Source organism: Typopeltis vanoorti, chromosome 20, assembly GCF_054136105.1.
Source record: "Typopeltis vanoorti isolate ZY-2024b chromosome 20, IOZ_Tvanoo_1.0, whole genome shotgun sequence".
In the NCBI taxonomy this organism is placed as follows: domain Eukaryota; kingdom Metazoa; phylum Arthropoda; class Arachnida; order Uropygi; family Thelyphonidae; genus Typopeltis; species Typopeltis vanoorti.
This window is the reverse complement of record NC_143568.1, coordinates 8,132,529-8,159,928: the sequence shown is the minus strand read 5'-3', so window position 1 is coordinate 8,159,928 and position 27,400 is coordinate 8,132,529. Positions and strand designations below refer to the sequence as shown.

Sequence of the window (27,400 nt, the reverse complement as noted above, 5' to 3'; positions counted from 1 at the left end):
GTACAGTATTTAAACAAAATTAGGAATAACATACAGTTAGGGCGCATGATTACAATAGAATCTCATGAAAACGTGCATAACGTGCTAAAGTAGTACAAAAAAAAAAACAAAAAAAAACGTTAATTATTTAACACAGTTTTGTATGATAATTTCCCATACTCTAGGAATAGTAAGAACGTCGTTGCGGTTTAGGTTTGGTCTGTGTAGTAGGGCTTCAGAACTTTCTTTGTATAAACGTTCATGTTTAAATAAAGATCTATGTAAAAGTTTAGCCTTTTCCCAATGGATCCTATGGTTTGGATTTTCAATTCCGTGTTGAGAGAGGCCAGATTTCTGCGGTTTAAGAAGACGAATGTGGTCTTGATGTTCCGAGATGCATTTCTGAACAGACCTACCTGTCTGTCCAAAGTAAGGTAATTTGCATGAGCATGGAATCTCATAAACACCAGGTAACATCAATGGTGAGAATTTGTCCTTAGGAGAAGGTAATAAGTTGTAAATTTGGTTGATAGGTTTGTAAGTAGTGGCAAAATTGTATTTCTTCAAAATTTTAGAAAGACGTTCTGAGATGCCTTTAACGTAAGGTATGGGAATCCTATGCACTTCTTCCTGTCTGGTTTGATGTATGCAGAAGTGAGTGATGATTTTTGAGTTGTTTTGGGATTATATCCATTTAGGATGGCTGTATTTTTGATAACTTCTAATTCCTGGTTTAAAGATTCTTCAGAGGAGCAGAATTTGTGTGCTCTGGAAACTAGTGATTTAATAATGCCAGATTTCTGAGATGGATGATGAGCAGAAGAATTGTGAATGTAGTGACCTGAGAATGTAGGCTTGCAAAAGACGGAAGTGGCGATGGAACCGTCTTCTTTTCTTTTGATGTGTAAATCCAAAAAAGAGATACCCTGTGGAGATTCTTTTTCTAACGTAAAGTTGATGCGATGATGAAGAAGGTTAATTTTATCTAGAAACAGTTGTAATTCAGGTTCGAGATGATTCCATACTGCAAATACGTCATCGACATATCTTAGCCAAATTTTTGGTTTGGGTTCAAAAGTGAATATTTTTTCCTCAAGGTGTTCTAGAAACAAATTTGCTAGGTTTGGTGATAAAGGAGATCCCATTGCTGTTCCTTCCTCTTGCTTGTAAATTTGACCTTTCCAGGTGAAGTAACCTGATGCAATAACAAACTTGAACAATTCAACTATATCAGACGGAAATTTTTGAGTTAGTAATTCTATTGTTTCTTTATGGGGAATGTTAGTGAAGAGGGAGACAATGTCGAAGCTGATTAACAAGTCAGTTTTTGATAGTTGAATGTCTTTAATTTTTGTGTGAAACTCAGTAGAATTTTTGATTGAAGAGACTGAGTGGCCTATGTGAGGGCGGAGAAGGTTAGATAAGAATCTTGATAACTTGTACGTTGGACAGCCGATACAGTCTACGACAGGTCTAAGTGGAACATTAGTTTTGTGTAGCTTAGGTAAGCCATAAATTCTAAGAGGTCCTGCATGGTATGTCTTAAGTTTTTTGATTGTTTCTTCATCTAAGGAGGAAGTTTCATTAAGTAGCTTATTTAATTTTCTGAGTTGACGATTCGTAGAATCAAAATCCAATTTGGAGTAAGTATTACGATCTCGAAGAAGTAAATTAATTTTTCGGTCGTATGAGTTGGTATCAAGAACCACAGTAGTATTTCCTTTATCAGCTCTAGGAATGATTAAATTTTTGTTACGTTTTAAGGAAATAATAGCTTTCAATTCCGACAGTGGGATATTTAATTCTGAAGGTTTGGCATTGTAGATCACTTTAGCTACTTCGAAACGAAGTTTGTTGGCTTCAATACTGGAGAGATGCTTGATGTTTCTTTCTATATTATGTATAAAGTCTAAATATGGGAAACACTTTGGTGAAATCGCAAATTTATGGCCTCTTGCTAGAACATTTGATTCATCTTTTGTTAGTTGACGGTTAGATAAATTGACTACCCATTTTTCCGTTGGTAATTTGTTAGTGATCTTTTTTGATCGATTTAATAGATTAAGGTATTTAATATGTAGAGCACTATTGCTTTTATCAAAAGCTTTTTTTCCCGAATTCTTTGAGACAGTTATAATAAATTGTAGCAATTCTTGATTTAACGTATTTGACAAATCTGTTTCTAGTTCTGTAATATTTAAATTGTTTGTTGCTAGTTCATGCTTAGACACTCGTAACTGATTGAGTAGTAAGGAATGACTTGCTTTTTGATAGATTTTATGGGCTCCTGGAGATTTGATGGTTTCTTTCAGTTTTGCAAAGGTTGGAATAAGATTATCACGTCTGCACTTTTTTAAAAAAGTGCAGAAGTGATAATCTTATTCAAAATTAATCTTATTCCAAAATCTTATTCCATAATCTTATTCCAAAAGTATTACGATCTCGAAGAAGTAAATTAATTTTTCGGTCATATGAATTGGTATCAAGAACCACAGTGGTATTTCCTTTATCAGCTCATTACTAGAGCAATGATTAAATTTTTGTTACGTTATAGGGAAATAATATCTAAGATATGTCGATGACGTATTTGCAGTATGGAATCATCCCGAACCTGAATTACAACTGTTTCTAGATAAAATTAACCTTCTTCATCATCGCATCAACTTTACGTTAGAAAAAGAATCTCCACAGGGTATCTCTTTTTTGGATTTACACATCAAAAGAAAAGAAGACGGTTCCATCGCCACTTCCGTCTTTCGCAAGCCTACATTCTCAGGTCGCTATATTCACAATTCTTCTGCTCATCATCCATCTCAGAAATCTGGCATTATTAAATCACTAGTTTCCAGAGCACACAAATTCTGCTCCTCTGAAGAATTTTTAAACCAGGAATTAGAAGTTATCAAAAATACAGCCATCCTAAATGGATATAATCCCAAAACAACTCAAAAAATCATCAGTCACTTCTGCATACATCAAACCAGACAGGAAGAAGTGCATAGGATTCCCATACCTTACGTTAAAGGCATCTCAGAACGTCTTTCTAAAATTATGAGGAAATATAATTTTGCCACTACTTACAAACCTATCAACCAAATTTACAACTTATTACCTTCTCCTAAGGACAAATTCTCACCCTTGATGTTACCTGGTGTTTATGAGATTCCATGCTCATGCAAATTATCTTTCTTTGGACAGACAGGTAGGTCTGTTCAGAAACGCATCTCGGAACATCAAGACCACATTCGTCTTCTTAAACCGCAGAAATCTGGCCTCTCTCATCACGGAATTGAAAATCCAAACCATAGGATCCATTGGGAAAAGGCTAAACTTTTACATAGATCTTTATTTAAACATGAACGTTTATACAAAGAAAGTTCTGAAGCCCTACTACACAGACCAAACCTAAACCGCAACGACGTTCTTACTATTCCTAAAGTATGGGAAATTATCATACAAAACTGTGTTAAATAATTAACGTTTTTTTTTTGTTTTTTTTTTTGTACTACTTTAGCACATTATGCACGTTTTCATGAGATTCTATTGTAATCATGCGCCCTAACTGTATGTTATTCCTAATTTTGTTTAAATACTGTACTGATGATGTCCTAAGATACTTAGGATGAAATATTTACAATTAAATAATTTTCACTGTGGTTTATACGTGTGTTTCTTCTAATTATGAACACACCACAGGTTTCGTTATTTAAAAAAAAAAAAAAAAAAAATACTTGATATAAGACTTCTATTCTTCATGGCAGATAAAAGCAGATCTTCCATATTGAATTGTCTATAATAAGATAAGCCATAGAAACGAGGCATATGGTAAATTCCCAGAAAACTAAGTGGAGAAAGCTTGTCCTTAGGAGATGAGAAAAATGTGAAGATTTCTCTTACAGGACAAAAGGCCACAGAAATGTTGAGAGGTCTTAAAATTTTTGCAATACATTCAGAAATTCCATTCACAATGGAGTGGAGGATTCTATAGCTGCTGAATGCTTTATTGAGATGAAACTTCAATGAAACTGTTTGACCAGAACGTTGACCTATAATTTGCATTTTTTTTTTGTAGAAGTTCATTTGAAGAACAAAGAACATAAACACAATGTATTAAGGTCTTGATAGTCCCAACTTTTTGACTAGGTTGATGGTGTGAATCTGCTTTAATATAGAGTGTTTCCTTATAAATTAAACCAAGTATATAATTTCTTGGTATCTTTAATTTATAGTATAACCAAGTGGAAAAACTCCCAACAATAGAGTGGCCTGTGAGAATCTTCTAAAATACTGAGAATTGTAGGCTGCCATCAGGCTGACAAAGAATCAGCAGATCCAAAAAGGCTATTTTTTTTTTTTTTCTAAAATTAATTAAATTCTGGGATGATCTGCATTTATTTTCAATACAAAATGTTATAATTCAGAAGAAGAAGAACCATTCTGAATTGCAAAAATATCATCAACTTATCTTTACCAATGTGTCTTGGTGAAATATTGCCAAGGAGATATCTTTCAAAGTGTTCCATAAAACAGTTGCAAAAGTTGGAGAAAGAGGACCATTGCTGTCCCTTTAATCTGTTGGTATAGTTTGTTTTGAAAGGTGAATATTCGAAGTGAATAACAAAGTCAAAAAGTTTGACAATAACAGATGGAAATCTTTGCAGTAATTCAGTGGTATCTGACAAAATAAACTTGGAATAACAACACAATATCCAAATTGACCTAACATCAGAAAGCCTCAAATAAAGATCAAACTTATTGTTTTTAAAGTCTGAAGTGTTTTTAATATAAGCTGAAGATTTTCCTGTGGAAGTATTGAGTAAATTGAACTAATATTTTGAAAACTTATAAGTAGAACAACACAATCAGTGCAATCATCATTTTGCCTCAATGGAACACCAGGATTCCATTGAGGCCCATTTTAAAATTAATATTTTATTAATTATTAATTTCATCTTTTAGAGCTTTGCTTTGCTCATATGTGTAGAAGTTAGTTTTTGGATTTATTGCATTTGTAATTTTTTAGGTATTAATTTAAGGATCTTGTTGCTGTCTTATGTTCTATTACATCTCAACAGTGTGGTCAATATTTGTTATCAGTACATGTAATAATACAGAAATGGAAATTTACTTGGAATTGTAATGTTTTAACTCAGATACCCAACAATATGTGATCACCTTCAGGACACCCTATTCTTATTTGGAAGTTCCTGGTTGGAGAAGTGGTGATTTGGCTTTCAGTTTTCGTACATCAAACACTAGAGCTGTGCTTATTCACCAGGCAGGTGTTCATGCAGAACATGGGTATTTCAGAGTTTTGTTAATGAGCGGTAAGTATTTTTATTAAATTTTATTTCTTACAATATTAAAGTTGATTGAAAATTATTGAATTTTCATCACTTTTATTGCATTACTGTTATTAGACAAATTAATGACCCTCTATATATTTCCAGTCAACACTTGTTAGACCATCAGACTGGAGGAAACCATCTAGGAGTGAACTAATAAAGGCACTGGTGAAGGTGTGGTGCTCACAGCCCTAACACACTAAACTTCAGTGTAATACTAAGCATGCCTGGGTGGTAGATGACTTTCAATGTTAAGTGTGTGGAACTACCAAACATGATTTTGATGTATCAAAATCATGTTTGGTTACTTTTCTCTCCATTTCTTCCAGCATGAAATGAGTGATGTTTTCAGAATTATGTCAGACATTGTAGACTCAGCATTTCTTCTACTCAAATGTACAGCTTGAAAATATTATTTGGCAGAATGGCTACTGTATAGTATATTGAACCAAACCTAATGATAGCACTTAGGGAACTTCTAGGGCAGTCTAGAAAACAATCTTGCTGTTATTATTCTGCCAGGTTCCTGGAGGGAATTCAAGTGGTAGTAGTGTATAAGGGATACTGTTCAAGCCACAATTTGCAAATGAGTCAAGTTAAATTTTCCATGTCTCTCCTGCATTCAGCTCATCTTAAAACAGCAGCCATGAAAAATCAAATAAAAAGAAATAGATTACCTGCAGATAAAAGCCAACCTCCTAAATACTTCCAGATTGACTTCATAAATGTTCATTTTCTTAGATTTGACTTTGGTGATGTTCATTTCTACCTCCATGTAAAAGGATAACTTTATAATTCAACTATTTCTTCTACTTCTCTCTTTCATCTATAGGTCATTAAATTTTCTTCCATAATTGTTCTTCCTCTTACTCTGCCAAATGAATTCTGGGATTGCCTTTGGCCTGCTTGGCAGAGTTCCTCTAATAATCAATTAGATTAGATTATGCTATTTTTTTTTTTTTTTTATCATTCTGGTTACCTTTCTTGCCCTTGTACTTACTCATGCACTTACTGAACACATTTTTCTTTATTTTTTCTCCACACATTTATTTTTTCTTTTTCTGCTCCTGCTTGATGAAGCTTTTCTTCCATTTAACTGCCACCTAAGCCTCCTGATCCTGGGTATGCAATCTGATATTACTTTTATCAAACGTCACTTGATCATTTCCTATGTGTTGTTAACATCCTTTCCTTGCAGTTTCTTATGCCACGGCACTAGAAAACTGGTACTGTAGTTTCCCATATGCCCTTATTACACATTTAGCCACTTTCCTCGTTAATAATTCATCATCAGTCTCTCTCTCTCTACAGTTGGAGACAAAGTGAATACCTTGGTTTTGGAAAAATCCACTGATGCTATCTCCAGATCAATTTTCAAATCCGTGGTTCTCATCACATGCTGTTTCAGCTATTTATCTCTTAGTAGATGTATAAATTATAATCTCTTAGAAGCTGAAAAGTATCTGGAGAGAATGTGGCTGAAAGCAAGAGTAATGACAGTGGTGAACAGGAAATCTGAGGAAGGTAAAAGATATTATGCAAGAACAGGTCTGTAGAATAGAATAGACTGACAAAGTACTTGTAATTGGAGTAATATGTAGTATGAGTGAGAAGAATGAGAGAACTGCAATGCAGACAGGAAAACGAAGGGGGAGAGTCTTGGTGGCAACACTGTACAAGAAGGATGTATACTGGAAGCATTTGTGAATGTGTGAGTGTGTGAGCAGACAGTAAAGAAATGGGATGGCAATGAATGCAAGGAGAGCATTTGAATCTGAAGAAAATTATGGGTAGGGTATTAGATAAGAATAACCATGGGGAAGAGTAACGGAGTTGCATTTGTGAAGTAGTGTTAGTAGAACTTGCTATAGACACAGAAGTGCGATAATGGAATTAGAAAGCCCATGATAATTATATTATAGTAATAATAAGTGCTTCATAATAATAGTAGTAATAAGCACCTCCATAGTGCAGTTGGAAGAACAATGGAACATTGCACCTTTTGATTGGAAAAGACCACAGTTCAATTCTCATCATGATGAGAGGAGTTTTTATATGAGCTTTTTCAGTTAAAGGTGAGTTAGCTGATCTCATATGGAGGTAGCAGAGTTTTTTTCTCCTGTAAGCTCAGGTTGAAGGAAATTGAAGAAAGCAATATTATGGGTAGAACAAGAGATTTGTTTAGTTAAATAAATGATATTACAGGGCAGTTTATCCCTAGATTAGGAGTTGTAAAAAGTAATTTGGGAAAATATCTGATAGAAGAAGAAGAAGCAGTGAAAAAAAGATGGAAAGAGTAAGTAGTGGATTTGTACAAGAAAGATAATAATATTGAAGGAGAATTTGAAAGGAGAGAATTTGTTGAGAAACACATGATAATGAAAAGTGAAGTGATATCAACAATGGAACAGTTGCCAAAAGGAAAGGCTGCTGAAGCTGATGATGGTGTGTCAGTGGAATTATTGAGAGCAGCTGGGGATGAAGTAGTGAATATATTGACTGAAATTTGTCAACGCGTTTGGAAGAAAATATACTGGCCTAGAGATTGGAAAACATCAGTATTCACCCGAATTCCAAAAAATCAAATCCCAGAGATTGTGAAAATTATAAAACCATTGCTTTAATTTCACATGCAAGTAAAATTATGCTGAACGTAATCTAACAAAGGTTGGAGCCATATGTGAATATAGAAATGCCACAAGAACAGGCAGGCTTTAGGAGAGGAAGAGGAACTAGAGTCCAAATAACAAACATGAGATGGATTATGGAAATAACAAGAGAATTTCAGAAGGAAGTATTAATCTGTTTTATTGATTATAAGAAAGCTTGCTTTGATTGCATGGATCACAACAGACTGTGGATTTCAGTGAGAGCGATGGGAATACCTGAACATCTTATTCTTTTGATAAGAGCTGTATTACAACCAAGAAGCTTCAGTAAAAACAGTTTGGAGAAAAAAAGGGAAAAAAGTTTAAAAAGGGGTGTGGCAGGGATCTATACTGTCACCCTATCTTTTTAATATTTATAGTGAATATATTATAGGAATGGTTGATTTATTATTATTATTATTCAGGCCTCCATGGAGTCAAAAGACTTTTCGTGGGAGGTCCTTCCTAAGAACATAAAGTCTGTCAAGACTCATCGAGGGGAGGTCCCCCCCCCCTAAGAAACACAAAGTCTATCATACCACTCCTTAAACTCATTGACCATTCTCACTCTCACCACTCCATCAGGCAATGCATTCCACGGCTCAACTACCCTCCACGCAAAGAAACCACTCCTTACCCTCTTGCTCACTGTTTCCTTTCGTAACTTCCAGAGATGGCCTCTTGTCATCACTCCTTCCCGCTGTTCAACCAAGCGAAAGAACTCCCCAGTGTCAACCCTGTAACCACCTCTCAACAGTTTAAAAGTCTCAATCATATCACCTCTCCTTCTATCCACCAAACTCTGCAGTCCACATTCCCTCAGCCGATCCTCATAACTAACATTGTACAGTCCTGAAACCATCTTTGTCATCCGTCTTTGTATCCTTTCCACAGTTAATTTATCCCCTTCAAATCCTGGGGACCAAATCTGAGAACAATAGTCCAAGTGTGGTCTGATCAGAGATTTATACAATGGATTAATAACCATTTTATCTCTGCAGGTCAGTGTCCTTCTCATAATTGTAGCAATCCTCTGTGTTACCTGTTGTTTATTATTTTAACGGTATAATAGAACACAGAAACTAAGTAAATAATTAATTTATTAACTTGATGCTGATATTTCGCTGGTGTTATAACCAGCATCTTCAGAGCACAAAAACACTGTTTGTCACAATAGGCGAGACTAAAACAACATGATGTACTTAAACAAAATTGTAGCAGCAACACAAAGACTAGAGTCCTGATTTTGGCGATCTCTATCTGGAGAAAAAAAAAAAAAAAAAAGCTATCATATATTACTAGAGTCCTAGAAAAGTGCTAATTTTTTCTTAATATGACTGTTTCCCAGATCTTCGGCAAGTTAATACAGCCATATTTGTTGAGATTTGGAGTGTGTTTTAGGGCTTCTGTCGCCTCTAAGAACAATCTCTCTGATTTATACGGGTTTCTGTGTAGTACTTTTGTGTTTTTCCAGTTGATCCTGTGTGCAGGGGTATCCAGAGCATGGTCTGCTAGGCCCGACTTCCCATAATGATAATTCCAGACGTATCTTTTATGTTCGCTGATGCGGATGTTCACAGTTCTTCCTGTTTGACCGTAGTAGGCTTGATTGCATGAGCAGGGTACTTGCTAGACTCCTGGATGTGATAAAGGAGGAATGCTGTCCTTGGGTTAGCGGATGAGGGTGGCTAATTTGCTACATGGTCTGAATGTAGTGCGTAGTTTATGTTTATTGAGAATTCTTGAGATCTTTTCGGATGTGCCTTTAATGTAAGGGATGGTGACTGTTTTGTTGTAGTTCTCTGTTGTGGATGGTGGGAGGGGTTTCTTAAGAGTGTTTAGTATTTTGTTTATTTTATGTGGATTGTAGCCGTTGGCCAAGAAGGTGTGGTGTAAGTGAGTCAGTTCAGCAGTAAGAGCCTTGTCATTGGAACAGATTGCTCTCGCTCTATGGGTTAACATTTTTAATATGCCATATTGTTGTGAAGGATGATGGTGTGATTGTTTGTGTAAGTATCTGCCTGTATGTGTGGGTTTTCTAAAAACTGAAAATGATAAGGAACCATCTGGGAGACATGTGATGAGTGTATCCAGGAAGTGCAGAGAGTTGTTGGTTTCCAGTTCCATAGTAAAGTGGATTTTTGGATGTTGGCTATTTAGATGTGCTAAGAATGTTTTCAATGTCTCAGGGCCATGTGGCCAAATGGCAAGCACATCATCAACATAGCGTAGCCAAAGTGTTGGTTTGAGAGTGGCTGTATTGATTGCTTGTTTTTCCAGGTGTTCTATGTAAAAGTTGGCTGGGGGGGAAGGGGGGGAGCCAATGGCTGTCCCATCAATTTGTTTGTATATTTTCCCTTTCCATGTGAAATATCCTGCATGTATTGTGAATTTGAATAGTTCAAATATATCATTGGGGAAGTGTGACTTCAGTAGATTGAGGGTTTCTATTAGTGGTACATTTGTGAATAGTGAAGTGATGTCAAAGCTTACTATTAAGTCTGAGCTTTTTAGGGTAAGGTGTTGTAAGATGCTTTTTAGGTGTGCTGAAAAAGGTGTTTTGACAAAGGAGGGAGAATTGTTTGTGAGAGTGGCTAGTAGCTTAGCTAAATGTCTAGCCAGTTTGTATGTGGGACTATTTATACTGTCCACAATTGGGCGTAGGGGTGTGCCTTGTTTGTGAATTTTTGGTGCTCCATAGATCCTCGGTGTTTTAACATGGAAGGGTTTAAGTTTGTTAACTGTGTTTTTGGGCCAGGAAGTGACTTTTTTCAATAATTTTCGTGCCTTATTCTTTTGTGTGTTGGTGGGATTGCGATCTATAATTTTGTATGTTGACTGATCTTGTAATAGTGTGTGCATTTTGTTTTCATATTCAGTTGTGTCCATCACCACGGTTGCATTTCCTTTGTCTGCTTTTGTTATGGTAATCTGGCTGTTGTTGTGTAGTTGTGTTGTTGGTGGCTCAAAAATAAATAATTTATGATATGCAGATGATACAAGTCTCATAGCAGAAATTAAAGAAGATCTGGAGAGGTTGATTCTATTGGTTAAGACAGAAAGTAACAAAGCTGGACTTGATATAAACATCAGCAAAACAAAAGTAATGATTGCTGGCAATTTAAATGAATTTATAATAGAGGGAGATAAAATAGAAATTGTTGAAAGTTATGATTTACTATGCTCCAGAATCAGAAATGATGATAAATATGAAGATGAAATTTAAAGAAGGATAGTCATGGAGAAAAAAAGCAATGTTAAACCTTACAAAAATTATGAAAGATAGAGGTATGAGTAAGGCACGAAAGTTAGAATTGTCAAAGCAAGGGTATTTCCAATAGTGATGTATGGATGTGAAAGCTGGATTAATAAGAAGAAAGACAGAAAGTAAGTTGATTCATTTTAATTATGGGTGTGGAGGAGACTTAAGAATCCCATGGACTGCAAGAATGATCAGTAAGAAGTTTTTGAGAATATAAAAACAGAATGCTTCTTGGAGACGATGATTGCTAAACAGAAATTGATGTACTTTGGACATGTTATGTCAGCTGATGAATCATTGGAAAAGGCTGTTATGTTGGGGAAGATTGAGGGAATGAGAAGAGAAAGACCACAAAATAGTTGGATTGACAACATGAAAGAACTTACCAACTTGAACTTACAATTACTGAAAGAAAGGACAAGAGGCCTACTGGGTTGGAGAGCCTTTGTTCGCAAGATCACCAAGAGTTGAAAACAACTGGATGTCATATAACAACAACAGAGCATGGGTTTTTCACCCCACATACAAGCAAATCAGCCACGAGAACATGCAATTTACAGACAAAAAATACTGTTGGTGGTAGTAGGCATTGTGTGTTGTTGGTCATAGTGTCTTTGGGGTAGTAGTAGTTAGAGGATTAAGTAGGGGAGATGATGAGTTGTGTATAGTGGAGTATAGTGCCCTCCCATGATAAGTCCTTGGTCTCCTTGGAAGTCTCATGTAATAATGATAATGATAATAATAAATTGCATGTTGGGTTTGCCCAAGTGGTCAGCATATCCACCCTCCAACCAACAGGTTTCCTTTCAATAGGTTTCCTTTCTTTTTAAGCTCTTTTTAAACTAAAGTTTTTATTCAAACACGGTAGTTGTCTCCATAATTTTCAAAAATGCAGGCTGTAGGTTTGTTTCACACTGTGGGCTTGTGGTAGGGTTTTGGAACTATGTAAAAATAAATAAAGTATAAAATACAAATATATATATATATGTTAACTGAACAAAAAAAGGCTTATTCATGGCACTAATATACTATAAAGTCTAATAAAAAAAAAATTTATGTGGGTGGAGTCACTTAAAATAAAATAAATTCCCTTATTTTCCTTCCATATGTCCCTTACTCCTTGTCTATGTCTCCATACCTGCATTACCCCAGAATAATTATTTGCACTTCATTCACTGAGCTAACATGTCATTCATATTTCCCTTTGCACTCCCTCATTGATTTCCTCAACTGACTGATCTTGTTCGTTGACTTTTATTATTATTATTATTATTATAATACAGATATCTCCATGGAGTCAAAAGGCTCAACGTGGGATATCCATTATTCCCATACTAGTCATCACTCACACAATACATATCATATTCCTCTTAAACTCATTCACTGATGAAATGTCCACAACAACATCTAGTAACCAATTTCACCCATTCACCACCCTCCAAGCATCCTTGCTAACCATACTCTTATACAACTTCCACTGGTGATCCTTTGTTCTTTCTTGCTTCTTGTCATATACTGAAAAAGTCTTCAGGTGTCAATCCTGTGAAACCCATTTAATAACTTAAATGCTTCTAACTTGACTCGTCTCTTTCACCTATCAGCTACTTTGTTGAAATCTACAGAATGTCAATCTATTCTCTTAGGAAGCATTCCATAGACCTGTCATAATCTTTGTCACTCACCTCTGGATTCTCTTCACAGCTTCTTCATTCCCATGGAATCTGGGAGTCCAGATGTGGTCTCCGTAAAGCCTAATATAGAGAAACGATGATCTCTGTCCCTACGTGTTTGCATGTTCTTTAACAACCACGTAATCTGATGTGCTGCTTTGGTTACCTTAGCAATATGCCCTCTAAACTTCAATTCCCTGTCTGCAATCACACCCAAATCCCTGTTCTCATCAGTTTCCTGTAGTTCAATTTCATCAATATAGTAAACACCTTCTGATCTCTTCCCAAAGTACATAATCTTACACTCGGTCACGTTAAACTGGTAGCCATTTACCTTTGCTGATACTGCTAGTCTCTTTAAGTCTTCGGCAAGATCTCTGTATCAACATCATTTACCATTTCTCTTCCCAGTTTAGCATCATAAGCAAACAGCTGAATATTTCCTGTCATATCATTACCTATAACATTGATATACAAATTAAACAGCAGTGGTGCAAGTACTGACCCCTGTGGTACACCACTGGTCAATTGCCTTCTCCTAGACTCAACTCCTATATAAACTCTTTGATATCTGTCTTCCGGCCAACCTCTAATCCAAATCACCAGATTCATATCCGTTCCCATTTGTTCTAATTTATGTAATAGAGTTCTATGTGGAATCTTATCAAATGTTTTTGCAAAGTCCAGCAATATCCCTGAGTAGTTATTTCTCTTATTCAACTCCACTGTCACTTAATTATAAAAAGTAAGCAACTTACTAAGGCAAGACCTAACTTTCACAAAACCATGTTGTCCCTTATAGAGTATCATATTCCTTTTTCCCACAGTCTTGAATTCTGCCTTTCACCAGTTTCTCCAATACCTTAACCACCATTCATGCTGACTGGCTTATAATTTGCTACTTATGTCTTTGGAACCTCCTTTATGCATTAGGACTATTTTGACCTCTTTCTACTCCATTGGCACCTTCCCAGTACTGAGGCTTAAATTAAACAGTTTGGTCAGAGATGACAGTTCCCTTGCACATTCTTGTAATATGCAGGCTGATATGCCATCTAATCCCATGACTATGTTCACATTGAGGTTCTGCAATATTTTAAGCACCTCTTTCTTCAATCTTTATTCTCCTATTAGTGAATGTCATATCTGCCGCAGTCACAACCTAGATGGTGCATCTTTACAAAATCCTCACTCAGTAATTCAACTATTTGGTTTGGTTCTGTTACCTCCCTACCATCAACACTTTTTAAAGTCATCCTTCCATAGTCATTCTTTCTTATTTCTTGCCACATAATGAAGGAACTCCTTAGGGTTTCTTTAGGCCTCATCAGCTGGCATTCTCTCATAATTAGCTTTGGCCTTCTTTACCATACCAATCACCCTTCGTGCCTGTACCTTATACTGCTCTTGGGCATGCTGATCATCTTTTCTTTATAATCTCGCTACAACCTTTTCTTTGTGCAACTCTTGCTTAATGAAACTATTCTAAGAATGATAAATCCTACCTGATTTATCATTCTGACTGGTATACATTCAGATACTGCTTTCTTCAAACACTGCTTGACCACCTCCCAATGGACCAACAACATCTCCCCTCCAAACTGCTCTGCTGAAAGCTCTCTCCTCAGCTTGTCATAATCACCTGCTTTGTAATTCCACATATGTCCCTTAATAGAAAATTCTGCATATCTTGCCATCTCACAGGTCAAGACTACACAATCACTTTCTCCAAGTGGAGAAAGCATAGCTAGATTGGTTAATGTCAAGTTCTCTGATGTAACGATTAGATCCAGCACTCTTGAACCTTGTGTCCCCTCCATTACATGTCACTTGAGGTAATTATCTCTCACCAGCTATATAAATTCCATTTCCTTTCCTGCCTGTAACCATTCCTCCTCTCAATCTATGTCCTCATAGTTGAAATGCATGTCATCTGCATTCTCCCTTATAACCCCCTGGTTTATAGTGGTAACCAGTTAGATATTTAGTCCTGTTGGCCTCTATCTCACACCAGATAGCTTCAAATGAGCTGTCCTCTGAATCTCTGTCCCTGTGATGTACTTTCTATTTTTTGGCTTTAATTCTTCTGTCCTGTTCCTTCTCCTTCTGTCCTCTTTTCTCAAGACAATTCCTTCCCAAGAGTCCTGACATAAAATCCATTTAGATGCAAGTCATTCTATTCCTATGACCATATCATCCTCAGTCAACCACATCTCACAACCTTATTTCGAATACTTCTGGCATTAGTATACATAAACTGCAATACCCCCCCCCTTCATCCTACAACCTCCCTTACACCTTGTGTTACTTAATCCACTAAAGTTAACTTGGGATGCTACATTTTGCATTGTGTGATCCACCTAACATCCATCCATCCATCCACCTGCTCATTCACACATTATATTCTGATCCTTCTACAGAATGTCACATCTTATTTACTCCTCATAGTTCTTCCCAATATTGCATCATCTTCAAATATTCAAACAGTTGCATGTCTCCAGTTAAGCCAATCCCAAAGTTATTAACATACAACTTAAACAATAATGGTCCCAATACAGATCCCTGCTACACACTGCTAGTGACATCCTCTTTTGGGATACTCCCCATAACATAACCCACTGATAACTGTATGACAGCCAGTTATCTATCAAGCTCACTAATTTATTGTCCAACTCTATTCATTCCAATTTAGTTGCCAGCTTGTCACGTGGCAGTTTATCTAATGTTTTGAAAAATCTGAGTACACATCTCCCTTATCCAAGGACAACATCTTGTTGTAGTACATAAGCAAACATTAACAAACTTGTGGTGACCATCATGAAGAATACTGCTATTATCAACACAATTCTGAATCCTAACCCTCACCAATCTCCATTGTCTTAACTACAATCTGGCTACACACAAACTTGCCTGTAAATTGTAGTCTAAGACTTATCATTCCCTTTGTGAAGTGGAATAATTTTACCTTCTTTTCACTCCTTAGGGCCTCTGATCTGTTGCAAGACTTACATGAAACAGGTATGCCAAAGATGCTATTAACTCACTTGAGCATTCCTTCAAGACATATTGTCACATCCTACTGTCTTATTACATCAAGTTTACCCTGCACCATACCCTATACACTCAAGCTGTCTGTGATTTGCATTCATGAATACAAGGTAATTCATCCTCATGAGAATGTAATACCCTGATAAATTGCTCATTGAATATCTCAACTATATCTTTTGCAAACTCTGCTGTCTATGCCCTAGGATTTTTCTTGGCTTGATTGGCTCATACTGTACTTTTGCTCTGGTTGGAACTTTTGGATAGTTTGTTACAGTGTTTACTATAATGAGAGTCAACTATAATAACATTTTTACAGTTGAAATTTTAGATCTTATTCATATCAGTATTCCTTTGGTTGGTGAAATTAGAATGTTCTTCCACTATTTAACCTGTTAAACTCAAGGAAAAACAACTATATTTGCTCCACCCTTTACACGAGTTGCCTCAGCTTGCACTACCTTCAAGGGTTAGGTGCTGCACTATCCAGGTATTTGCTTATGCTTGGAATCACCGAACTTTATATAGTTTCTATATTCAGCATGAAACTCTTTGAGTTTTTTATTCGGCTAAGAAACAATATGGGATATAATATCCGTTAACTTAAATAAGTTCATGTTGCCGAATTGAAGTCTTTTGCTCTTCATTATTATTAATATTTGCTGTGTTTATTTCAGTATGTTATGCCCAGTAGTAGAAAATACTAACACCAAAAAACTGATATAATAATTTATTTATTTATTCATATGGAGTTTCCTCCCTTTTCTCCCCCATCCCTATTGGGGCGAGTTGAGCCCCATCATGGGGGGTTAAGTATTTATGGCTGTAGATCCGCGTGTTCATGGGGCCGATTTGCCTGCTTGTGGGATGAAAAATTCCAGATAAACTGGGGGAAAAAAACCCTGCTGTCCACACCCAAGACCGGCTAACTTGGCTATGGCTGAGGAAGATCCTTCGGCTACTCACGTCACCAACAGGAATTGAACCTAGGACACTCCTTCCCCAGGCATATGGTTGCGAAGTGCACAGCCACTAGGCTAACCATGCTGACCTGATATAATAATAGAGTTAGAAAAAAAAAAGTATGCATAGTTCCAGAATAAATCAATAAATAAATAATTCCTATATAAGATGTTTATCAGAATGCAGTTGCAGCTGTTAGAATAGGTGATGATTTGGGGAAATGGTTTAGAACAAGCAGAGGCATTAGATGGGGGGGGGGGGGACCCAATATCAGCCAGCATTTTCATTGCACATTTAGAAAGAGCAGTGGATAAAATGAAGGAAGATGCAAAAGCAATATCAGTGCATGGGATGAGAATTAACAATCTGAGATTTGCAGATGACATTGTTATTATTGAAGAAGATGAAAGAGCACTACAAAAAACACTGAAACTGTTAAATGAGGAAGGGAAGAGATTTGGACTTGTTATGAAAACTTGGAAAAAACAAAGACAATGGTATTTGGTGAGAAGAATATGAAACAAAAGATGCAAGTGGATGGAACTGATATAGAAAATGTATAACAATTCACGTATTTGGAAAGTAAAATGACAAATGGTTTGGACTATAAAAAAGAAATAAAGATCAGGATTGCGAAGGGAAGAACAAATCCGAAGGCCATGGATAACATCTGGAAAAGTAAAGTGATCAGCCTGCAAACAAAACTGAGAGTACTGGAAACATACATCTTTAGCGGTGTACTGTATGGATCTGAAAATTGCGTAATAAATAAGGAATCAAGAAAAAGAATTTTGACATTTGAAAGAACTTGTTACAGGAAGATTCTAAGAATAGGATGGTACAGAAAATCACAAATGAAGAGCTCTATCAGAAGATACAATCAAAAGAGAATCTAATGCAGAAGATTATAAAACGGAAGCTGCAATTATTTGGACACATCTGTAGAATCTTCCTGTAACGAGTGAGGACCAGAAGATAAAGACATTTATGTTTGGTATTATGGATGGTGTAAACAGAAGAGGTAGACCATACAGAGAATGGATAAACGACATAAAGGACTGGTGTGGAATGAGTGTACAGAAACTGCGATACTGTGCACTAGACAAAGAAAAGTGGAAGAAGATAGTGAAGGAGGCATCAGACACCAATGGACAGTGAGCCCATGGTTAACACGTTCGCTGCCACGCTACTTTGGCATGGTCTGTTCCCCTACGCCGAGCAGTTTTTCTTCTTCAAGGTCAGTACGATAATCTCGTTAACGGAGGTAAACGTCCTACGAGTATACTCGTAGTTGGCTTGTACAGAGCATATACGGTCTATGAGAATACACAGTTTTGATGCTAGCCCCACAAGCCAAGGATTTTCACTTCTTCAAGGTCACTACAATAATCTCGTTCCCGGAGGTAAGCGTCATACGAGTATACTCGTAGCTGGCTTGTGAAGCAGGTTTACCCACTACGAGTATACTCGTAGTTGGCAGCGAACGTGTTAATGATGATATACATAGTAATCACTCAGTTATCCAATGGCAGCGGGAAATCACTATGCTGGACAAAAAGTGAAAAAGTCCGTTAGCAGTAGCATGATTCAGTCGGTTTGTTTAGTTGTTTAAAGATAAGATAATTTATCTTCAGTTATCTGGAGAGGGGAGTTGCAAGTTTTTTTTTTTTTAATTTTTTACTTTTTATTCTTTGAACATTTCAGTTTTTAGCATAAAATATTATTATTATTATTATTATTATTATTAAGCTTATTATTATAAATATTAAGCTTCGAGGATGAAAGCTGAGAAATTACATCTCATCCAAGATTAAAAAAATAAAAAATAAATAAATAAAAAAATCCAAACCCATATATCACATTTCAGTGCTGTAGTTACAATGCTTAAATATACTAATATATATATATTTCTCTTTAATTCTGGTTTTTTTTTTTCATTTTTTTTTTTTTTTGTAACAATGAAGTTCGTACAGATTTTTTTTCTTTCTTTTTTTTTTCCCTGTATAATGTATTAATAATAATAATAATAATAATAATACATCATTTATTCATTTAACAATGAGTTATATATATATTTACAATTTCGATTTTATTATTATTATTTATATTATTTATATATATATTATATGAATGGGTGTTATAGCATTTCAACTGATTTTTCGTTATATAGAAGGTGGGGAGAGAACACGGGGGGGGGGCATCCATGGAAGTTAAATTTATTTGCAGTCAAGAAAGGGATAAGAGCTAGGTTTTTCTCTGAGAGAGCAGTGAGTGAGTGGAATAATTTGCGCTTACAGCTAATGAGTGCATCTAGTGTGAATGAATTCAAGGGTAGGTATGATAGCTGGGTTGGGTAATTTACAGCCTCTCTCGATGAGTCAAGGACTCATCGAGAGAGGCTGTCGTGGAGGTCTCAGATAATAATAATAATAATAATAATAATAATAATAATCTTCTTCTTCTTCCTTTCCAGGCTTATAGGCCAAGTGGCCTGTTCCGGACTCAATTCCATCTTTTTAAGGGTCTTCCTCTGCATCTAGTACCTTTTGGGTGATAATTTAGAATTTGTTTAGGTATTCTCTTCTATTCATTCTTAGTATGTGTTCTTTCCATTTTTCTCTATAGCAAATAATCGAGAAAACAAACTCATCGAGAGAGGCTGTCGTGGAGGTCTCAGATAATAATAATAATAATAATAATAATAATAATCTTCTTCTTCTTCTTCCTTTCCAGGCTTATAGGCCAAGTGGCCTGTTCCGGACTCAATTCCATCTTTTTAAGGGTCTTCCTCTGCATCTAGTACCTTTTGGGTGATAATTTAGAATTTGTTTAGGTATTCTGCTTCTATTCATTCTTAGTATGTGTTCTTTCCATTTTTCTCTATAGCAAATAACTGTTTCATTTAGGGAGGTTGTAATTCCAAATTTTTTTCTGATTTCACTGCTTTTCATTTTGTCCATTATTGTGACTCCTTCAGTTCTGCGCAGAAATTTCATTTCGGATGATTTAATTCTTCTTTCATTTGCTTTTTTTACCAACCTTACTTTATGGACACTGCCATAAAGTAAGGTTGGTTTAGCTACTGTATTGTAGATTCTTATTTGTGTGAGTTTTTGTACATAATTGGGTTTAAAAATTTTATTTATAATGCCTGTTACTTTTAAAAAGTTTGATATCTTTGGTGCTATATCAGCTTCATTTTCATATGACATTGCGCAACCTAAATATTTGAATATATTTACTTGCTCTATTATTTTGTTGTTTATTATTACTATTTTGTTTCTTATTGGATTAGTACCTTTGAAGGCCATGACTTTTGTTTTGTCTGTTGATATTTCCATACCATATGTTTTTATCAGATTGTTTAGACTGCATAATGATTTTTGTAGTTCATCTTCATTATTTCCAAGGATTATTTGGTCATCAGCTACTCTTCTTTTTGCTGATGACCTAATCTGGTGTTACGGTTTATCTTGAATCCTCTTTCATTAGTTATCTTCCATTCTTTTATGATTTTATCTATGTATATATTAAATAAAAACAGTGAGAGAGGACAACCCTGATGTACTCCTCGATTTATTGGTTTCCAGCTTGATGTTGAATTATTGTACTTCACAGATATTTTATTATCTTGATATATATTATATAAGGCTCTAAAGAGTTGGTTTGGTATTTCATATTCTTCTAGGATTTCCCATAGTTTTTCTCTGAGAATTTTATCAAATGCTTTGGTGTAATCTATAGAAGCTATGTGTGTTTCTATGTTCATTTCTCTGTGTTTTTCAATTAATAATTTTAACATAAATGCAGAGTCTATGCAAGACCTGTCTTTTCTGAATCCATTTTGTTCTTCTATTAATTTTGGGTCTACTATATGCTTAAGTTTATATGCTAAGATTTTTGCATATACTTTATAACAGGTACTAGGTAAGCTGATTCCACGATAATTGTTACAATCAGATTTGTGTCCTTTTTTGTAGATGGGAATAATTATTGCTTTGGTCCAATCTTATGGGCATTTTCCTTCTTTCCAGATCATATTATAAAAGTTAAGTAACCTGAGTGAGAATTCAAGTCCTGCATATTTGAAGTTCCAAGTTTATATTGTCTTCTCCTGGAGCCTTTCCTGTTTTGCTTTGGATTAATGCTTCTGTTAATTCTTCTAGAGTGATGTTTTCCAAGTTATCAGAGATGTTTACAAAAGGGTAGTTTTCTGTTTTGAATGTTTTCATCATACCATAGATCTTGGTAGTAATTTTGCCATGTTTCTATTTTAATGGTATTAATATGTGCTTTTTCTCTAGTTTCATTGCTTAGATCTTTGAGGATTTTATATGCATTAGGTCTTTTGAGCGTACAGTCTCTCTCTAATTTTGTTACAAAATTGTTCCATCTGTTTCTGTTTATTCTCCTGCATGCTGCTTTTGCTATTGCTTTTTTCTGTTGTATTTGATTTTTGATTCTATTGTTTTTAGGTTGAGCCAGTTTTTATATGCTTTTTTCTTTTCTTCAATAATGCTTTAATTTCATCATCCCATAAGTCCCTAAGGCCTCTTTTTCTTTTCCACTTTTTCTTTGTTTCTAAACTTTCTTTTGCAGCTTTTGTCATTATGGTTTTTAGATGAATTTGACCATTCTTCTTCTATGTTCTGATTTTGTTTTATACTTGTCATCCAGTTCTTTATTCTTTTTTGGTACAAGTCTTTAATACTATTGTTGTCCAAAAGTCTAACTTTGAAAGATTCAAAATTTCTATTTTCCTTGTGCTTTTTTGTTATTTTCCATCTTGGTTCCCATTTTAGTTTTCCAATTAAAAGGTAATGATCTGATTCTATTTCAGATCCTCTGTATACTCTTGTATCTATTATCATTTCTGACATTTTGATATTGCTGATTATGTAATCAATAATGCTTCTTGTATCTAGGGATGTCTTTATGTTTGAAGAAGGTGTTCATTATTTTAAGGTTATTGCTTATAGTAAAATCTCTTAATCTATTTCCATATTTGTATTACAGTTAAGTTCTCCGATAGGTCCTATGTTTGGTTTATATGGCTTATTGCTAATTCTTGCGTTGAGATCTCCTATTACCAAAATTGATCCTTAGGATTGGTCTTGTTTAATATGTTCTGCAGTTGGGTGTAGAAGTTTTTTGAGTCCTCCTCTTTTCCCTCTTCAGGTGCATAAGTTCCAATTACTGTCATATAGCCTCTGTCTATTTTAATTCTCATTTCTATTATTCTATTGCTCTAAAAGTTGTAATGTATTATATTGTTTCTAAGAGATTTATGTAAAGATCATTACACCAGATTTAGCTCTCTCTCTTCTGCTTTTACCCCACTGTATACATAGATATAATTTTCAGTTTCATCTGTTCCTCTCTGCTTTTTTTTAGATTCTGTAATTACTGCTATTTTTACATTTCTTTCTTCTAGTGCTTGGTCCAGTTCTATGATTTTGTGGTGGATACTTCTCACATTCCAGGTAGCTATATTCCAATAGGTGTATTTCTGCTTTTTTTTTGTTTTCGATAATTTTCTTCTCGAATCCTTATTCCAAGCTGGTTCGTTACCAAAAAAGTCTGTCCGTTTACTATTTTCATGAGTCTTTTTAGTGGGTTAAAATTTTGACTGAGAGGGTTACTGGTCATCTGCAGTCTAGCTTGGTGATGGGGCTGCCATCTTGAGGCCTTCAAGCTTGCCTTAAGTGGTAGGAGAGAATTTTAAAGAGAAGACATAGAGATAGAAATAGAATGACCCATAGCCCTCGATTACTTTAATAGCATTAGGGTCGTGAGTTACAAGAGTTGGCCGAGGAATGCCATATAAGAAAGATTAAAGAGCAAGGGGCCTACCTCAAAGAAGTGGAAAGAGAGAGAATAGACCCAGCTAGGGGACCATGGGAAAGCCACTTCCCTTGCTATCAAGATGATAGTCCCCTGTTGGTCCACGAGTTCTTATTCAACATATTCGGACCACCCGGCCATATCTGGTGGGCTTCCCTATCCGCCATCCAGGGGACGTGCTCTCTAGAGTTTACAGGGTCTTCTGAAATAATAATAATAATAATAATAATCAAAATCGTAAATATATATATAACTCATTGTTAAATTAATAAATGCTGTATTATTATTATTAATACATTATACAGAAAAAGAAAAGAAAGAAAAAAAACTGTACGAACTTCATTGTTACAAAAAAAAAAAAAGAATTAAACCTGTTGTAAATAGGTAATCTTATCTTATAAATATGTAATCACAATATTAATCATAATTTTAATTAAAAAAAAAGGATTTAATTTTTTTAAAAGAAAAATATGTAATCAAGTATGTATCATATGTAATCAAATGCATGTAATGTACGTATCATATGTAAATAAATGTATGTAATGTATGTATCATATGCAAACAAATGTATGTAATGTTGTATCATATGTAAACAAATGTATATAATGTATGCATCATATGTAATAAAAAAAAAATTATTATTATTATATGGTATCTCCATGGAGTCAAGATGAACCGAATCAGAGCCCTATAGAGAGGGATAATAACTTCTCTATCTTTACTTGTAAGCAATATTTTGAGCTGTTTTACCAACTCTTGCAATATATCCTCTGAAGTTCAATTCTCTGTCCACCATTATTCCCAAGTCCCTAATCTCATCAATTTCCTGCAATCCAGTACCATCAATATGATACACCATATGCAACCTTTTCAACCTTAAGTGCATAACCTTACATTTTGCAACATTAAATTGACAATCGTTATCCTCTGCCCACAATGCCAATTTATTTAAATCATCCTGCAGGATATCTACATCACCTTTATCAACTATTGCTCTCCTCAGTTTTGCATCATCAACAAACAACTGAATATTCTCCCCTTAAATCTTTCCCTATATCATTGATGTACAAATTAAAGAGTAGTGGCCCTAGTACCAAACTCTGAGGTAATCCACTAGTCACCCTCATTCTCCTTAATTCCACTTAACCATATAGTACTCTATTTGGTGTCTGTCAGCTACCTTCCTATCCATTCTACTAGCTTCAAATCCATTCCCATTTGCTCCAACTTTTGTAATAGTTTATTATGTGGTATTCTGTCAAATGGAATTTATACACTTACTGAGTGATAATTTCATGAAGCAGAATGTGATGAAGGGGACTTGGGGTACAAGAATGTTGGATCTAGTTATAGGATAAGAAAACGTGTCTATAACTAAGGTATCTACATCGTATCCAGTTGGGGGAGAGCAATCATGTGCTTTTTGAGTTCAGAGATAGCAAAACAAAGGAAATTTCAGGTAATTGTGATATATGTTGAGCTTAGGTGATTATGACACACTTAGGAGGCAGCTTGAAATAGTGCCATGGTATAAAAGATTGCAAGGGAAGGATGTGCACAGTGCATGGGGAATAGTCAAGGCGTATCTGGAGGAAGCAGTATCACATTATATATCCAAGGTCAGGAGGGTAAATTAAGTAAGAGCTAGATGGATGAGTAGTATCATTAAGCATGAGCTGCAAAAAAAAAGAAAATGTTGTGCATGGTAAGAAAAGAAAAATCAGATTATGAGAAGAAATTAGCCAAGCAAAAGAAAGAAATTCCAAAGAATTTTTTTGTTATGTGACAAGTAGAAGGATGAATGACTGTGGAAGAATAACTTTAATGAGTGCTGATGGTAGAGAGGTGACAAGCAGACGAAATTGTTGAACTACTGAGTGACCACTTAGCAAGGGTATATCATCCAAATGAAGATATTTCGATAGCAGAGATTACAGGGACTGATGTGAGAACAAAGGTTGATGAATTAGAGTAGGCAGGATATTTCAGAATCTGAATACAAATATAGCTGTGGAGCTGGATCGAATATCAGCTTGCATTTAGGAGAATGAGAATGTGCAGGGGAACTGGCGATGCCTTTGACTAGGCTATTTAATTTAATTCTCATTTCTGGCAAAGCAAAATAATTCATTTGCATAAAGGAGGATCTAAGTCTGTAGTAGTAAAAGTTAAAGCACTCAAAAAGAGAATTCAAGAATGGGTGGATAAGAATATGATACTTTGTGAGGGAGAGCATTGCATTGTGATGGGTCAGTCATGTCTTATTAGTCTACTAACTTTTAATAATAGGGTCACAGCCGAGTTGGATAAAAGGAATGGCTACACAATAATACTGCTGGATTTTGCAGAGAGCTTTGACATTGTGATGAGGATTTGTTATAATTGTGGTCCGGAGAAGATTCACAAAGGTATTGAGTGATTCCTTGGAATGCGAAATATGAAAACAGATAGAAAGAATGTAAATTGCAAAGCATTGTGAATATAGGGGGAGGGGGATATGATTAAGACATATAAGTTAGCCAGGGGTTGTTATCTGATTAACATGAAAAAAATTTTTTTATAGAATGAGAAAGGGGGGTGGAGGATTAGAACAAGAGGCCATCTCCGGAAACCGTATAAGAAGAGTGTGAGCAGAGGAGTGAGGGAAAGGTTCTTTGCATGAAGAGTGGTTGGTGAGTAGAATCAACGACTGAGTGCGTTTTGTAAATGTAGACACATTGAATCAGTTAAGGCATAGTTGGATGAGCTTTATATGTGTGATAGTGTGTACTTTTCACGATGAGTCTCTGACTCCATGGGGGTCAGATGTCATCATCATCATCATCAAATTCCTGCCATGTACCCTCAAGGGGTGTACAGGATATGATAGTACTACATGAAAAAAATTACATCATTATTAATTTCCTATCTACAATTTTCCTCAAAATCAGTCTGTTACTTGTCAATACTCCAACATTATCAGATCTTATATTTCTATTGTCTAAGGCACTTTGTACCATATCAATCCACCTATAGCTTGGTCTTCCTTTGGGTCATTTTGCTGCCAACCTGGCAGAGAACACTTGTTTTGCTAATCTTTCCTCGCCCATTCTGTTTAAGTGACCATACCACCTGAGATTAGCTCTGCTAACGCATTCCTGGATGCTGACAATGTCAAGTTCTTTCCTAATATCCTCGTTTTTCATATGATATTGCCATTGATGCCATCTGTTCACGCCTCTAATCTTTCTCAGGACTCTCATATCTGTGGTCTCTAGTCTTTGGTCAAGTGTTTTACTTCTGACCCAGCTCTCAGATCCATAAGTTAAAACTGGTTTGAACACTGTCTTGTATACAGCTAATTTAGTGTTCCGACTAATTTCTCTCTTATTCCATATGAATTTATTCAATTGACTTCCCACCATACCAGCTTTGCTGATTCTGTTGTCTATTTCTATATTTAATTTACCATCTTCAGTAAAAATCGTGCCTAAATAGCTGAAATGTTTTACTTGTTCCACAGGTTCTCCATTCACAACACAGTTGACATTTTCAATGATTCTGCCTATTTTCATTGTCTTTGTCTTTTTATTGCTGACCTTCATACCATATCTATTACAACAGCTATTCAATTTAGTCAGAGAATCTTGCAAACTTGTAGCGGATTTATTTAGAAGTATAACATCATCTGCATAAAGCAAAGAGCTGACATTAACATCTCCAATTTTGATAAAATAAATTTAGTTTAATCCTTTATCCAAGTGTGAGCAAACAAAGTTTGCGCCTGAAAGTATCTTCAGGACTGGGATAAGGTGGTTTTATTAAAAAGGTGGCACACCAATTGGCAACTCCTATAGGTAGAGATGACCTTGCTAATGCTTCTGACTGATATCTCCACTTGGGCCTGGCTCCCACTGAAGAGACCTCAATAAAGGTCAAAACTAGTCTGGGTAGTGGCCCTTCCCTTAATGCATAACATTAGACATATCTGCAAGGAGATGTGTTTTGCATTATGGGAGATACTGAGATAGGAGTGTTGGTAGCTTGCTCCACCTTTGCAAGGAGTTGCTCTGGTGTTGTACCACCTTATCCCAGTCCTGAAGATACTTTCAGGTGCAAACTTTGTTTGCTCACACTTGGATAAAGGATTAAACTAAATTTATTATATTCTAACCAAGTGAAAAATAAACTTCCAATTTTGATATCATGTTTAATACCACTTTCCTTCATAATGTGATCCATATAGATAATGAATACAGAGGGGATAATGTACATCCTCTCACACCAGATTTAACATTAAACCATCTTCCTGTAATTCCTTCAATTCTAACTGCTGACTTACAACTCAAATAAAGACTAAGTATTGCTTGACACCATATAACTGCAGCGTATCGAATAGCTTCTCTCTCTCTCTTGGCACCTTGTCATATGCCTTTTCCAAATCGACAAAACTTAAATACAGATCTTTGTTATATTCCCATGCTTTCTCGACTATTTGTCGTAAAGTGAAGAACTGATCCTGACAGCCTCTATTTGGCCTGAATCCAGCTTGTTCTTCACCAAGCTTTTCTTCCACAATTCTTCTCAACGTTTCTCAAGTATACTTGCATAGATCTAGCCAGGAACACTCAGTAGAGAAATACCTCTGTAATTCTCACATTCAGT

General features: G+C 35.5%; 1 protein-coding gene across 7 annotated transcripts in view; it reads left to right on the top strand.

Moving 5' to 3' along the window:
- Positions 1-27,400, top strand: part of axo (axotactin) — a 927,649-nt gene that overhangs the window by 434,380 nt on the left and 465,869 nt on the right. For all 7 annotated transcript variants that reach the window (XM_090410025.1, XM_090410024.1, XM_090410023.1 and 4 more), the window contains one exon: positions 5,133-5,306. In XM_090410025.1, coding sequence (XP_090266151.1) covers positions 5,133-5,306 — 174 coding nt within the window. The remainder of the gene's footprint in view (positions 1-5,132; positions 5,307-27,400) is intronic.